This window comes from Mercenaria mercenaria, unplaced genomic scaffold (assembly GCF_021730395.1).
Source record: "Mercenaria mercenaria strain notata unplaced genomic scaffold, MADL_Memer_1 contig_4817, whole genome shotgun sequence".
NCBI lineage: Eukaryota > Metazoa > Mollusca > Bivalvia > Venerida > Veneridae > Mercenaria > Mercenaria mercenaria.
Window position 1 is genome coordinate 47,222 of NW_026463075.1, and position 15,683 is coordinate 62,904.

At 33.8% G+C, this 15,683-nt stretch overlaps 1 protein-coding gene across 1 annotated transcript; it reads left to right on the forward strand.

Moving 5' to 3' along the window:
* The first annotated feature begins 1,553 nt into the window (after positions 1-1,553).
* LOC123547759 (BTB/POZ domain-containing protein 2-like) lies at positions 1,554-13,138 on the forward strand. The gene is made up of 2 exons (XM_053535442.1): positions 1,554-1,857; positions 8,890-13,138. The coding sequence occupies exons 1-2, from the start codon at positions 1,571-1,573 to the stop codon at positions 10,244-10,246; spliced, it is 1,644 nt and encodes a 547-aa protein (XP_053391417.1). The 5' UTR covers positions 1,554-1,570; the 3' UTR covers positions 10,247-13,138.
* Positions 13,139-15,683: the final 2,545 nt, after the last annotated feature.

The following is a 15,683-nucleotide window of genomic DNA, read 5'->3' on the forward strand; positions in this document are numbered from 1 at the left end:
ATTTTTTTACATTTGCAATTGGATTCACATTTTTACATGTAAGGTCTCTGTAAACGTTTTTACTGATTATATTTATGTTTAAAAGTTTTTGCAGTTTCAGCAAAAACATTCTTCATTCACGGATGTTGTAAAAGTTAGTAAGATGTATTAAACGCCGATAAATTGTCACCCACCCGAATTATATATCTACTAGCTATTATAACATGTATTATACCCCTAACAAATAATGCTTGGGTATTATATAGGAATCATTTTGTCCTCCCGTCGATCCGTCTGTCATTCCTTAAACCAGAACGAAATTTCTCAAGGTAGTTATACAATTTTAAAACAACTTTGGCCCTTGACGACACACATTGTGTTCAGTCTTAAGAAATGAAATTAAATTTCCATAATGAAATACCAATGCCAGCAGAAAGTTTTTACTATAAAAGTGTTTTATCTCATGATTCATGTATTTCATTTAACCTTATTTTGCTCTATCTCCTTAAACGCACTTTAAGAGTATTTTTTTTACAAAATAATTGGCCTTTTTGCTCTATCTCCAAATGATTTTTATAAACTCAAAGACCGCTTTTTAAAGGGCAACGTAAAGACCATTAGAACAATTTTATCACTCATCCATACCAGCTTCCAAAATTTCTTTTAATTTAGGCAGCATGGAAAAAAGTGATGATCAGCTGAAACTTTAAACTCAATTTTCTCAGAAACAACAAATTGGTAGATAGGACAATTTAAGAGTAAGGCGACGATATGGCCAGTCGCATAACGGATCAAACTAAAATGTAGTGCTGTAAAATGCGAAGAATTTGCATGGTTAGAATCGAAATAATAAATATGTTCCAATAATTTTATCAATTAATAAAATATTGGCAGTCGTTCGGATGCGACTATTGATTTAATTATTACGCATCCGAACTCCTACCCATATTTTATTTTTTGATAAAATATAGGGACATATTTATTATTTCTTAAATAGCAACTGCCACGGATCGTGTTAGAATGCATTTTAATCTAGAGCGCTGATACAAGCACATGTGTATGAAAATTCCCCAAAGAACAGACAGACATATTTTATTTCAAAATTCTATCTGTAAACCCGCGAATAAATTCTGTCAATTTTATATTTTGAACTTCTTGACCTACATACTATAATGCATGTTTACAAAATAGGATAACACTAGGTTACTGAGAAGTCCTCTGGCCACACAGTTGAATGAAAAGAACTTTAACACAGTTCTTAAATATGCATCATGTTGTGTATAAATGGTTAATAATAAGGAAATGCAATGATATGACAACGACTTACAGGATTTAAAAAAAAAATAAATTTTGAACAACTAATATATTATATTAAATGATGATTTGAAGAAATAAAAGCAAAAGACATCATTTAACAAGTCAAAGTCAAATATTTTATTGGCAAAAACACCTATGTCAATCGCCAAATAATTTTGTGGCGATTTACACATTCATATGCAACACGACTAAATACCAACACATTTTATTTCATTAAAGGTTTTTTTTCTTGGATATTTACAATTATATTCAACAGGTTGATGATTATTGCAAAATGGAGCTCGCATTTCAAGAACAGTATGAAAAGACCATGCCTCTTGCCTGGCAACACAACAAGGACCTTGGTGACTGTATGGTAGAGCTGTATGACAAAAGACTGTGGACAGATGTCAAGTTGCGCTGCAAGGATCATGATGAAAACGAAAGAATTCATGCGCATAAAATAGTTCTAGCAGCAAGAAGTCCAGTCTTCCAGGCGATGTTTTTCGGTGCTTGTACCAATGGGAAAGATGAAGTTCAACTTGACAACACAGAATCGAAAATACTTGATTTATTTCTAAGGTATATATGTACTGATTAAATTCGTTATTGTAGTATTCTAAACATAATATTTACAGTCCTAAGGCTTTTCTTGGGGATGACGCTTTATAAACATGTATATGACATTCGCCTCCCGGCTAAATCTATTGACAAAAGACTGAATATGCCATAGGTCACAAGGCTTGATTGACTCCAGTTGTTTAATTTAAACATGCGTATTTATTCCATACTCAAAAAGAAAATTCTGAAAATTAATCTATGTCCTAATAATATAGTATACATTGTGTTCAGAGGCCCATTTCACGAAACCTACTAAGAACAATGTTAGAACTTAGAACATGTAGTACATAATTGTAAGTACATTCATTAGATTCACTCAAACAAAATACGAATTGTCATAAAAATGGACTTCTGTTACCTTTTAAAGTTATAGAAGTAATATCCTATGAAATAAGTGTATTTAAAAAGTCCATACCTAGAAGAGACTTAAGATAAATCCTATGACCTTTTATGAAACAGGACAGAACCGTAACTATTCATTTTTCTGTTTTAATTGGTTTGTCTCGGTTCCTTTGAGTAACATGTTGATCTAGGTTTGAATCATATGGTAAAAATATAGGTATTTAACACTTAATTCTCATTTCATTTCGGTTTTGGAAACAGGAAGTGAACGTATAGTAAATGCATTACATTTTTACAATAACCTTAAAATGTCTCGGGGCTAGTGTTTAAACGGTCATTTGAGATTAGCTAAGCTAATAAGCTGCCCGTTTGTTGAGCTCACCATAACAGAGACTGCAAGATCCATCGAGCAGTTACACAAAAAAGAAACTAATTTCATTTAGAATGAGTTTCTTTGAGTTCATATATATTGCAATAGCTGGTTCGCAGCTTGCCAATGCGATTGCAATTGTGGTGATTTTATTGTTTTACTAAAATCGGCTAATATCTCTTTCTGCTTTTAAAATTCTGTAAATCTCGTTTTGTTTCGCCTCAACTGATTAGCCAAAGGTTTTATATAGTTCAAATCTGTTGGTTTTAATGTATTGAATTGTGATAAGTTTATTCCAATGAATTCTTTCTTTAGTTAGAGGACTTGTTACATCAAATAGGTAGTGCCTTCTCAGTGTTACGTATGAACTAGTCCAAAATGTAGTTCAATGTAGCTGATCAAGTATGGTATTATGAGGCAAATAAGGATACAGCAGTTTTATTTTTAGTCCCCTACTGATTGAAAACCAGTTTCGGGGACTATATGATTGCTCTTTTCCGTCCGTCCGTCATTCTGTCCGTCCGTCCGCTTGTACGTCCTTCCGCCCGTCCGCAAAGTCGTTTCCGGTAAATACTCTGTCATTTATCAAGGGATTTAATATGACTTGGCACAAATATTTTCTATGATGAGACAACGTTACATTCGCAAAATCCGGACCCCAGACTCAAAGGTCAAGGTCTCACTTAGAGGTAAAACTTCAACAGAACTGTTTTCCTGCCCGGTCTGTAACTCAACAATCAATGGAGGGATTTTAATATTTCTTGGTAAAAATGTACCCCATGATAAAACAATGTGTCATTCACAAATTTCCGACCCCTAGCTTAAATGTCAAGGTCACACTAGGCAGTCAGATGTTAACATGGTATGAGTAGGGTCTGTATCGTGCCCGGTCCATAACTGTGTCGTTCATCAAGGGTTTTTAATATTACTTGGCACATATGTTCCCCATAATCAGACAACGTGTCATTCGCACCACATAGAGCCCTAGATCAAAGATCAAGGCTACACTTGTAGATCAAAGGTCTGTAGGATTTATGCCTTTCAGGTCCATAACTTTGTCACGCAAAACGGGATTTAATACTAGTTGGCAACACTATGTCCCAGGGTAAGTCAAGGTGCCATGCACGAATTCCGGACCCTAGCTGAAAGGTCAGGGTCACACTTCGATGTCAAAGGCCAACATGGCTTTTCTCTTGTCCGGTCTGTAACTCAACAATCCTTAAAGCGATTCCAATATTACTTGGTCCAAATGTACCCCATAATAGGACAACTTGTTATGCGCAACACCAGAGGTCTTAGCCACGCTTGGAGGGCAAATGTCAATACGGATTTTTGCTGGTATGGGCAATGATTCTGTCATCTATGTAGGAATTTTAATATTACTTGACACAAATGTTTTCCATAATGAGACAATGTGTCTTACGCAGAACTCTCATCTCTAACTCACAGGTCAAGGTCACAGTCAGAGGTCTTTAAATATTACTTGACATGTTCCCAATAATAAGACAGAGTGTCATATGTGATACCCGGGCCCGTAGCTCAAACATTAAGGACACATTTGAAATTCAGAAGTCAACATTGGTCTTTTCCTGTCCAGCCTTTAAATATTTTATTGAAGCTCGTGTGTCATATAGACCATATTCAAAAACAAATATTTGTGTATTTTCTTCAGAATTACTTCCCTTTAATATGACGATTTCTTACATTTTTTCGCCTATTATCCCACCAATTTCAAAATGAAATGTTAATCAAAATTGAAATTCAATATTTTTGTATTTGAAGTTGTTATAAGCAATCAATCACTTTAGAGTTGTGTTATCCAAATGTTTGGTTATAACATATTTTATACGTAGTACAATTTTGTTTATACGCCATTAACAGATATCACATCATTATGTAATACTGCGCTGAGAAAATGAGTTGCCTTCTAGAAGGGGACTTCTTATTGCCTGGCAATACTTCATTCACTTACTGGCTTAGTTTTTCTGCATATTGTATTTAAAAAATGATCTATACCACTTCCAAATTGTGAATTTGCATGTTTTACTTTTATTTATTGAGAAAATGCATAACTGCCAAACAGCAAACTTCATGGCAGCATTTTCACAGGTGCTGTTTTTCACGTTCTTTAGAAAAAAAGATGAAAATAATATCTCAATGTTTTTCTGTTTGGTAAGAATGTAAGACTTTTGCTTTTCATATCATTGAAATAGTCTAAATTTATTTACAGGGAAATGAGATCTACAGATTGAAAATATTGTGTTCAAATTACATGCTTTATTTATAGTTTACTGAAGTCCTGTAAAAATTGGATAGCATTTTCCGTTACTTTAAAATTTCGTACTATTGCTAAAAATACAAAATTCATTATGCCTCCATCCCAAATTAAAATAGTCAGTTCGACAGACTTAAAAACATTAATATGAATTAAGGCACCGCCTAGAATTGGAATTTATCATTTATATAATCCTATTACAAAGAAACTATTTACTACTCAAAAGAAAGTGAAAATTCTAGAGAACCTATTCACTTGAAACATCACTTTACATTTAGTATCATCATACCTGTTACAGCGAATATCATACTTGGCAGAATTTACGGAAGCCGTCACGATGACGTCATTCGCCGCTTCTTGCACTGGCTGTAGGATTTTCTTTTTGTTTTGTTTGTGATCCGCGCAGAACTCCTAACTATTTAAAATATCAGTTGCATAGAATCTATACATTTTCAAATTGCAAAAAATAAAAGAAATAAAAGAGACATGTTAGGTTAGCGCGGCTTACGAATTTCTGCGTCTGATTCGGAGTGTTCTGTTACTCATGCAGACAACCAGTCTGCGGGCTGTACATAAAACGTAACCGGAAGTAATCGAAAAAATTGCCTCGATCTATGCAGACAACAAAGACGCACAAGTAGGCATCTTTTAAAAAAGAAACATAGGAGAGGTCTTAAAGTTATATCAGAGACATAGATAACAATTGTTAGACGTTATCTATGTCTCTGGTTATATGATAGGTTGTGCTATAGACAGGTCACTTTGACCTGTTAGGGGTCATAATCACTGTGAGCCATGACCTAAAGACCTCAAAATCAATAAATCATTTTCAGGTTATGATCAACCTCCGCCAATCCGAGAACTGTAGAAATAAGCATTTCTTAGTTACTAAATTTCATTTTAAACTGTTCAAAAGCTACCACTACCATAATTGTACACTGAACTTGGCCCTTGTGAAAGCTGCTAAATTAGCATTTTTGCGAGAACATCACCTGACAGGCTCCCAAGAGAATAGCTTACGAGAAGCTTTAGAAAAGCTTAGAAGAAAATCCCAGTCGAACGGACGTCTGCCGAAAAATATATATCATTCTTTTTTATACGTATTTTTTTTTCAGAGATTTTTATTGTTAATATGCTATTTGAAAAAGAAATTCTAAACATTTTATTTGTTCTAGTTTTTTTCTCAGTTTGTAAGGTTTATATATCGAACTGACGCCTTGTTTTGATCACGTGATTAACATCTCCGACTATCGAAGCTCGGAAGAACTCTTGTTCGGCATATCTTCCGAATGGGGCAAACGAACCCGCCAGTTAAACAACAAATTCATTTAATTGAACGAAATACATTTTAACTTAATTCAATTCATATGCATATCTTTGAATACTGCGAACAAAGAATAGTAAATATATATCTATATATTATTTTTGTTAATAACTGAACCGTTTCCAACATTTGTAACAGTAGTATTAAACTATTTTTCTTTATTCTAAAGGAATAATTATTTTTGTCTTAGAGGATTTCAAAACTTACTTGTGCGCAAGCCCATTGGGCCATTTTAGACTTACTCACTGTAATCTGCGCTAGAAAGTGAAATCTAACGCCGTAAAATTAGTAGATTAGTCTAAATCCTCCTAGTTTGAAACAGGTGCGGATCCAGGATTTGGTGTTAGGGGGGATCCATCTGGTGCATTCTGGGCGTTCTGAGGTACTTTATTTGGTACTGAAAAAAGGAAAGGTTTTGTGACAAAATCAACTGAAATAACATGCTAATTATAGTCGATGTTTTATGACTTGTCAGACTTATTCTTGCGTAAGTATCTCAGAATGGAATTTTTTAGCCCGATTGAATTTCTGAGGATTTTATGGGGAGGGGTTACTAAGGGCTATTAACATAAAAATGTTAGAAAGCGTTATAGGAGCGCGATAATGCAAACTTTGTTGGATTTGTATGCATATTATGAGAAAAAAATGCATATTTTATATTTTTTACCTAGAACAAAAAAAAAAAAGCCAGTATGCGAGCCTAGGGAGCGAGAAAAATGCATATTATATATTATTCACCCAGAACAAGAGATAAATTACGTATGTGAGCGAGGACCCCCCCCCCTCCCCTGGACCCGCCCATGTGTAAGTCAACACTATGGAGGGGTCTTGATAGACCTCTCCAATAACTATATACGGGCGTTACCGTCTCGGGGATTTTCATCCCCTATCAAAAACAAGTCAGTGGCGAAGGATTCGAAAGCCACAATGATGAACAAAACGACACTTGTTCTCAGTTTGACAAAGCAATCGCAATTAAAAAAATACAATTGCTCTCACATAAAGCAAAGTAAAGCAACCTAAATGGGATTCGATGGCTTCGGTCTTTCTCGTTGTTTTTAAATGAATTTCTTATGTCCTGTCGAGACGGGTCGGAATATTAACGAGTTCTTTTCAACGGCTTTTCGGATATTTTCTTTAGGAACTAAATAGAATATCAGGAATATCAGTGTAAATTTATGTGCACAATAACATGGTATCCTATCGTATGAATTTAGTAATCATGGGAAAATGATGTTTAACGAATCTTATATTCTGCATTTTTCCTTATTTATTTAAAATAAATTTTCCTGTTTTTGTAGCCCCAAAACATTTTAAAAGTAATTCATATGTTTATTTTATTTTCATTAAACAAATATCAAACCTTTCAGTTGAGCTGTACTCAGAAGGAAAAGACATGTGTGCTTGCAATTATTATTCCCGTAAACCGTTTTGAAATGCAGTCAAAAGCTTAAACTAATGTTATTTAACTCGGTCAATGTCAAAGACTTTGAACTTTAATGATAGATATATAGGTCGCGTTATTCAGATTTATTTAGTTCACGATACCGCTGTTTCCTAATAAATATGCACATTCATTTTTCAATAATATTAAATTGCTTTTAAGTACAACATACATTGTAATTATCTAGAACTAATTCTAATTACAAGCAGTCTGATAGGTAGAGAAAGGAACTCATCTGTTTATAATAAGACATTTATATCGTAAGTCAGCAGGCCTGTCGATTGGTCTGTCTTCGACATCAGTTTATTATATTACAACTGATACCATGTTATGCGAGCGAAGCAAGAGGTCTTAATTTTAGGCTATCATATATGTATGCTGGCCGTCTTTTGTGCACCTAGTAACATATATTGTATACGTAGTATTATATATAAGTGTATATCATAAGTATAAGGCAAGTGTTGGAGAGATTAACGGAGGGAAACCCCCATCGTTCAATTGGGAGTACAAGTGTCCACCCCTGGAAAATTTTAATATTTTAAACGCTAAATCCTGCATTCTTGCGAGATTTGAGAGGGAAGAATATCTGTCATAAACTGAAGTTTCACAAGTGTTTTGTGATTTTTGAAGAAAAGGTAATAGGTTAACATAATACTTCGTGTTTTAGAAAGTTTAAAGTTATAAATATTGTTATTTAAACAATTCTGTAGGAGGATAAAGTTACAGGGTCTTCCTTCGAAATATTTGTGTACTTTAGAGGATTTTAACACTAAAACAAATTTTCAATTACGTTAGGTTCAAATTACATAATGACAAGTTAGCCTTGAAAAAGACGTTTTAGTGTAAGAATTTCATTAAGGTGCAAGGCTTTTGTATGAAGTGGTTTCATAGATGATTTTGAATTATATCTAAATGCAAAATGCTGAATTGTAATGAGTTTTTAGGATACCAGCATAGTCTCATCACACGAAGGGAATCTTTATACATAAACCATTGTCTTCAAAAGATGGTGTCTCCACCTCCTGCTCATGCGCCTATATATATAATTGTTACTTTACGATATTCAATCTAAAATATGCTGCATGCATTAAATTTTTACATGCAGATCCGGTCAGAAATGTTTTCATAAAAATCTCAGGTACCCCGCTATATCATTCAGCGAAAGTAGCCTGTGAATCGCGGAACCATTGAAAAAATACATTTAACTAACGAACACAACTACTTTCATTGTTTGACAGGTATATCTACAGTGACACGGTGGCCTTAACCGAGGAAAATGCTTCTGCAGTGCTAGAGATTGCTCACTACTACCAAGTCACAAACCTAGTACAGTTCTGCGCTGACTATCTCGCTACACTTATAACACCAGTAAACGCTTGTGAAATTTTAACTCTTGCTATGTTTTATAAAGTAACGACTCTCCGTGATGCATGTTGTACTATTATTGACAGAAATGCAGACGAAATTCTGAAGTCTGAAGGCTTCTTAGAATTAACAGAAGAATGTCTGACATATATCTTGAAAGGAGACACATTCTACGCAGATGAAGATAACATATTTATCAAGTCTGAAGAATGGTCAAAGAGAAAAATAGAAGAAATTTCTCAGGAAAAGATTGGTCGTGATATCAGAAAAACTCTTGGTGCATCATTTTTTTACTTGAGACTTCCAACAATGACATTTGAGATTTTAATGAAGTGTACACGCAAGAAAGGCTATTTAACATTTGAGGAATATGAGGACATTGTTGAATTCATCAACAAATTTCCTGCTTCGTCAGTGAAAAGCAATTCGTGTGTGGCAAGACTGCAAAGGGAGGAAACAATGACTTTAAATGGTGAGGACGGGAAAACAAATGTATATGACAATATAGATACAAAGTTTGAAATTTCGGTATCCAGAGATGTCAAATTGACACATTTTGTTGTTAGGGAAATCTGCAAGTATTTGAAATACAATAAGCTGCTTTATACTGATGAAAACTGTCCTGATATATCATTTAAAAAAGACGTTTTCTTTGCTCAGAATAAAAACAAACCGTTGAAATTTAAATATAATTGGTTTGAAACGATAGATGTCAAAGAGCTAAAAGCTGCTCATGGAGAAGATTTATCAGATAAACTTGACACTGTTATATCGGGTACTTTCAAGGTTACAGGTAGGAGATCCAAAACAATACTCAGAGGCAAGAGTAAAAGAGTTCTAAAACTACACGAAGAGGAAAGCACAGCCGGAAATGGAGAACCACTCGAGGAAGTATGTCAAGAAGAAGAAGAAGGAGAAGAAGATGCTGACGGTGCAGTATATAGTAAAAATGAGGAGCTGATCTTTGAACAGGATTTCCAGTTGCAGTCTGCAGATGCTACCTGTAGAAGAATTGACCTAAGACAGCCTTTGACATTGACAAAGGATGCTTCGCCATATATAATTGAAACAACAATGCACTACGGTTGCACAAGTGGAGTCAAAATGAAGACACGCTGTAGCAACACAAAAACTGCAAGAAGCAAGTTTGGACAAATACAAGTACAGGACATAGCAGGTCAGTTTGCTGGAATCAAAAGCATAGGATTTGAAAACATTTCAAATCGATAGGATGTCAAAGAAATTAATACAAAAGTAGTTACTCAACTGGTGACAAGGCGGCTATTGTATCAGCATCAAAGGATTAGAGTGACTATAACCAAAGGCGTGGATTGCTTACTACTTGATCATTATGAAAATATAATTTGAATCTATTCAAGCATACAGTAGAATGTACAACACGAGTTTTCGGTTATGAAAGGAGACTTCAATTGATTTGAGACTATTGCGATTTTATAAGTCTACGATTATATCTGTGCTATGCATACGCTTCGTGCTTTTTATTATAGATATTTGCTCGCTGTAAATGTTATTTTGTACATATTTTAAAAGTATCCATTCAGAACATGTAACTGTACATTGCAATAATGATTTCTGTTTTCTGGGTTTAATTATGCATGTTTAAAATTTGGAAAATCACGTGTAAAAAGTTCAAGTAGATACATTTGCATGCTATTTTGAAATTTCTTTTCATGTATTAAGGTAGTTCTGCAGGTTTGGATCGAATTTTTTTCTACAATGTAGAATTTAATTAAACTCTGATTTTTCAAAACTTTAGAATATATCTAGAAAGTTCAGCAAATAAAAAAGATAGGGTCATGTGCTTGATTTTGTGCTAGACTGATTAAAAAAATTTGGACCTCACACAATATTTTATAATGGGAGTTTATGGGAAAATCATACATTTTATAACATTTTCGGGAATAAAAATTGTTCTACAATGTAGATTTTGATGAAACGTCTCACAGTTGTAAATAAACATATGGCCTATAATTTGGTGAAATAAAATGTATAGGTCCGTGTGCTTATTTTTGAGATATTTGACCATAATTAAAGCGAACCGGACATTTCACGCTAATTTTAAGACATTATTCTGAAATTTTTAACGTGTCATATGTTTTAATATCATATTTTGACTTAAGAAATATAGCAATAGTGTCATTGCAAGAAATGTACTCACAGGTTTCGATTAATTCATAAAATGATTTTCATTCCGTACGCCGAATCCAGGCTTTATTCTACGTTTTCCGGATAAATGACGTTACGCCATCACTTCCGGTATATCAAACGTGCAGAACTACCTTAAACCAGAAAACAGAGAACCATCATTAATTATTACAACAGCTTTAACTGAGAAATTCGGTTCCTTCAGTTTGTATATGCTTTTGTTGTGATCTTTTTTTTTCTGATGAGAATTAGTGTATATCAATGTAGAGGGTCCCACCACCAGATATTTTATATAATTTTCATTGAATCAGAAATGACGGGTTTGTTTTGAAGTCTTAGACGACAGGTTCGAAAACACCGGGACAAGGCCAAAGTCACATGGGCCTGACTTGACTTATATATATATTATTTCTTTTCCGGACAGTCAGGAAATATTTCATTTGATGTACGGTTTAGCATACTTTTTATAACAACTCAAATTAATTCTTACCACTAGGTATTATATTGTTCTTGGAGCCAATAGCTCAACAAAAAAGGTCACAGGAACTTGTAATAATTTTCCTGTTTTAGTTAGTTGTTAAAATGATCGACTTGGATTCTGCAAGTAACTGCCAACTTCTCTACATCAATAAGAGGCGGACACATGATTTTCGACAAAATTTATTTGATCAATTGTCACGGAAAAAGTCCGATTCAATTTATAACATGTAATATACATTTAAAGTAAATTAATAAGAATAAGATCAATATTGGATGGGCCGACAGTCCTAGCTGTTTGCTGAAACTGTATTTTCGTTGACAGAAATCCATTCACCGCATAAACTATCAAAAAGACAAACATTTAGTCTAGAAACTTGTAGAAATGTTAAGAAGAGAAGCTAAATTAGTCCTTATTAATATGACGCAGCTTGGAGCATATATTTCCATTTGTATGGTTTTCAGAAAGAACTAAGCAAGGACGCCAGAGAACCTGTTTCTAAATCATGCAGAATGAAAATATTAAATGGGTTGGCGTTGATTGTGTACAATGACGAAAACAAATAAGTTAATTTAGATTTAGTCGGTCTCTTTTAAGCATCATTTTTTGACACTGTTCACTTCACATTTCTTATATTCTGTTAAAAGAAGTATTTCAAGCTTCCGAACAAAATGGCTTATTACAAAATGTTTGCTTACTAATAGAAATGTTTATTGTAGTGTTTTTTTAATAACATTTTGTAATCATACCCTTTAATATGAAATTCAACGTATTTATAAAACTGATCAGTTCTTTTGATTTCTATATAACTTCTAGTTTTATATTTCCGTTTGATAAATTTTGAGATATTAAACAACAATTTGAACCAAAAGACAAGTTTTTAATTGGAAGGTGATTAAATCACCTTCTCTATGTAACCGTGCAGAATTTAATCAGGATTAGACTGTCTTACAACTACTTCGTATCTATCCGCTGTACAATATAGTTCAATGCGGAATAATTTACCACATCTGACGACATTAACAGACCGGAAAAATTGGCCTACTATATCACCATATTTGAGGCATCCGTGGACTTGATCACAAACTTAAAAGTACTCATGCCCAGTAAAAATAGTTCAACATACTTTGAAAATATACGAATGGCGCAGTAATTTACTACGAATCATGCCTTTACTTCACATCTTTTTACTTTGGAGGCAGCTGTCAGTGTCAAATTGGCCATGGTCAAATTTACAAATAAGATGCAATTTACGGATTGAAGTGTATATTTGTAATTGAAAATAATTGCTAGAATTGAAGTTTCTGTGGCAAGAATTGAGTTTCAGTTATTGATAAAAAGTTAGTTGAGTATCCTTGATCTTGAAATTTGACGTGCAGACTAACAGATGCGAGTACATACCTTCGTTGAGCTAGCTTAAATTGGAGCTGTCATTATAGCTGGGGCCTCGGGAAAATTGGTACAGATGGCACATATATTTGAGCTTATTTTCAGATTTTACAGTGTTACCGGAGTAAGAAACCGTGTAGCAGTTGCATAATTGAGGAAACAAAATAGAAAAATCTTTTTTTTTTTTTTTTCTAAATATTCCTACTGAAAATCTAATGTGTTTGAGGTGAACATTAATAAGTGTAAATGATAGGATGTAAAAGTTTGGAAATGACCAAAATCAGATTCATGCAAGGATGGTCTTGGCAAGGTTTGGTGGAGATTGTGAGAAGAATTTGTTAAATATTTTCCAAATGAAAGCTCAGACGGCCACAGTGTGTAGTTTTAATAATGTACAAAGTATAGATCCGTGTTGAAGCTCATCAAGCGTTTCCTTAGGCAAAGTCGTATATATAATATAATATCTCTGTTGATCGTCTTTGCATTGATAAAACCTTAGTACTCCCATGTTAAAACAATACGAAAGAAACCTAGTGCAGCTCCATCCATCGAGCAACTCATTAGAAGAAGTCGTTTAAAGTGATTGTTAAAACTGGGCGACGTAATGCTGTGTTAGCAATAGCTCACAATTTAGGTTAAATTTGATGCATTTTACTATATCTCTCTTATTACAGTAGGGATTTGATTCAAATTTAGAACAATTGTTCCACATCATGACCCACATTAAAAAAGGGCCATAACTTTAGCACCAGTATTTCAAGAATTATGCCCCCCTTTTACGTAAAATTTCATGTTAAAATTTTGATGCTCTTTCACTCTATAACTGTTATTACAAAACATATTTGATTGAAACTTAATTGTACCACATCATCATTCGCATCATGTGGCACAAGGGTCATAAATCTTGCACCAATATTTCATGAATTATTCCTCCTTTTTACTTAGAATTTCAGGTTAATGTTGGTGCTCTTTCACTGTATATATTTGTTATTACTGAATGAATTTGATTCAAACTTACAATAATTCTTCCGCAACATTGTCCTCATCATATGACACAAGGCCCATAACTCTTGCACAAATATCTTGTGAATAAAGTCCCCTTTTTACAAAGAATGTCAGTGTAATTCCGATGCTATTTTCACCATATCTCTGTTGTTACTCAGTGGATTTGATTCAAACTCAACACAGTTGTTACAAATCGTCACCCGCATCATATGACACAAGATTCATAATGATGGCTTCATAATGCTATGAGTTATGCCCCCTTTTTACTAGAATTTCAGGTTCAAGTTGTGATGCACTTTTGCTCTATCCCAGTAATTACTAAATAGATTTGATTCAAACTTAAAATAGTTGTTCCACATTATTAGCCACATGATATGACACGTGCTGCATTACTTATGCAGAATTTTTCTGTGAATAATGTCCCTTTCATACTAATTTATTGTTTTGATACACTTTATCTCTATCTCTGTTATTAGTAAATACATTCGACACAGACTTAAGTTAAATTCCAATATCTTCATCCACATCGGAGTCATTAAACACTCCAGTGACAGCTCCAGCTTCCTCAGATGTGCCCTGTTGACCATCCAGCATCGAAATAGTCGGGCGCACTGTCTCCTATGACAGCTCTTATTTTAAAGCTATTCACCCACAGCTGGTGTGAAATGTTTCAACGTGTTCATTCTACCAAGTTTGGCATAGAGTGTACACATGACACTGAAATATGATCAAGTGAGTAAAAATTGTATTAGATATAAAAAAAGCAAGAAGAATGTTGATTTTCTACATTATTTCCCTTCTATACAATATTTTTGTTTATATTTTAGGACAATTTGCAAATGTCATGCATCAATAAGTTTTTACACAGTGCATTGATTCATTTATTTTTATCAAAGTGGCTCGTTCACACATTTTGTTTGAGAACATTTTTCCTCTAAAAAATCCATATAATATGCGTACTGTGGACGTGGCCAGTGGTACAAGCTTCATGGAAATGTGAAAACCTTAAGATTAAAAGACTGACTGTTTGTTTTTTAACATGTTGTTCTAAATGCTTTGTCGCGACAGTCATTCAGCAGTACTGTTTGCCGGGAGTCCTTAACAAAACTACATATACTTAGAAAGACATTAAACCGATGATTTAGGCTCACATGCATAAGATTTCATGTGATGATTATCTGTTATCCTTTTTAAGATCAGTATATAAAAAGACTGACTAATTTACATTGAAAAAAAAACTATTCAATGATTTCTAAGTATTGGTTTTTAATCTTATATGAAACTGTATTTTTTACTGACTGCCAGTTATCTTGTATACTATCAAGAAGACGTTAATCTATTGTAATTAGACCAGATAATTTGGATATAGTTTTGAAAAAGGCCAAACAAAAACGCTACATACTAAGTTTGGTGAAGATCTATCAAGCGGGTCATAATATTTCTTTTTACTAAAAGACTTTTCTTTTATATCTGGCGTTCTATGTGTGCACTGGAGTGGAACCATTTATGACGTATATGCAATATGATACAGGTTTAGTTTAGTAAAGCCACTGGCACTAGATCAAAAAGAAAATGCCTCCGTACGTGTTATACCCTACCCCTAGGTATTCTATAAGAACCATGGTCGTG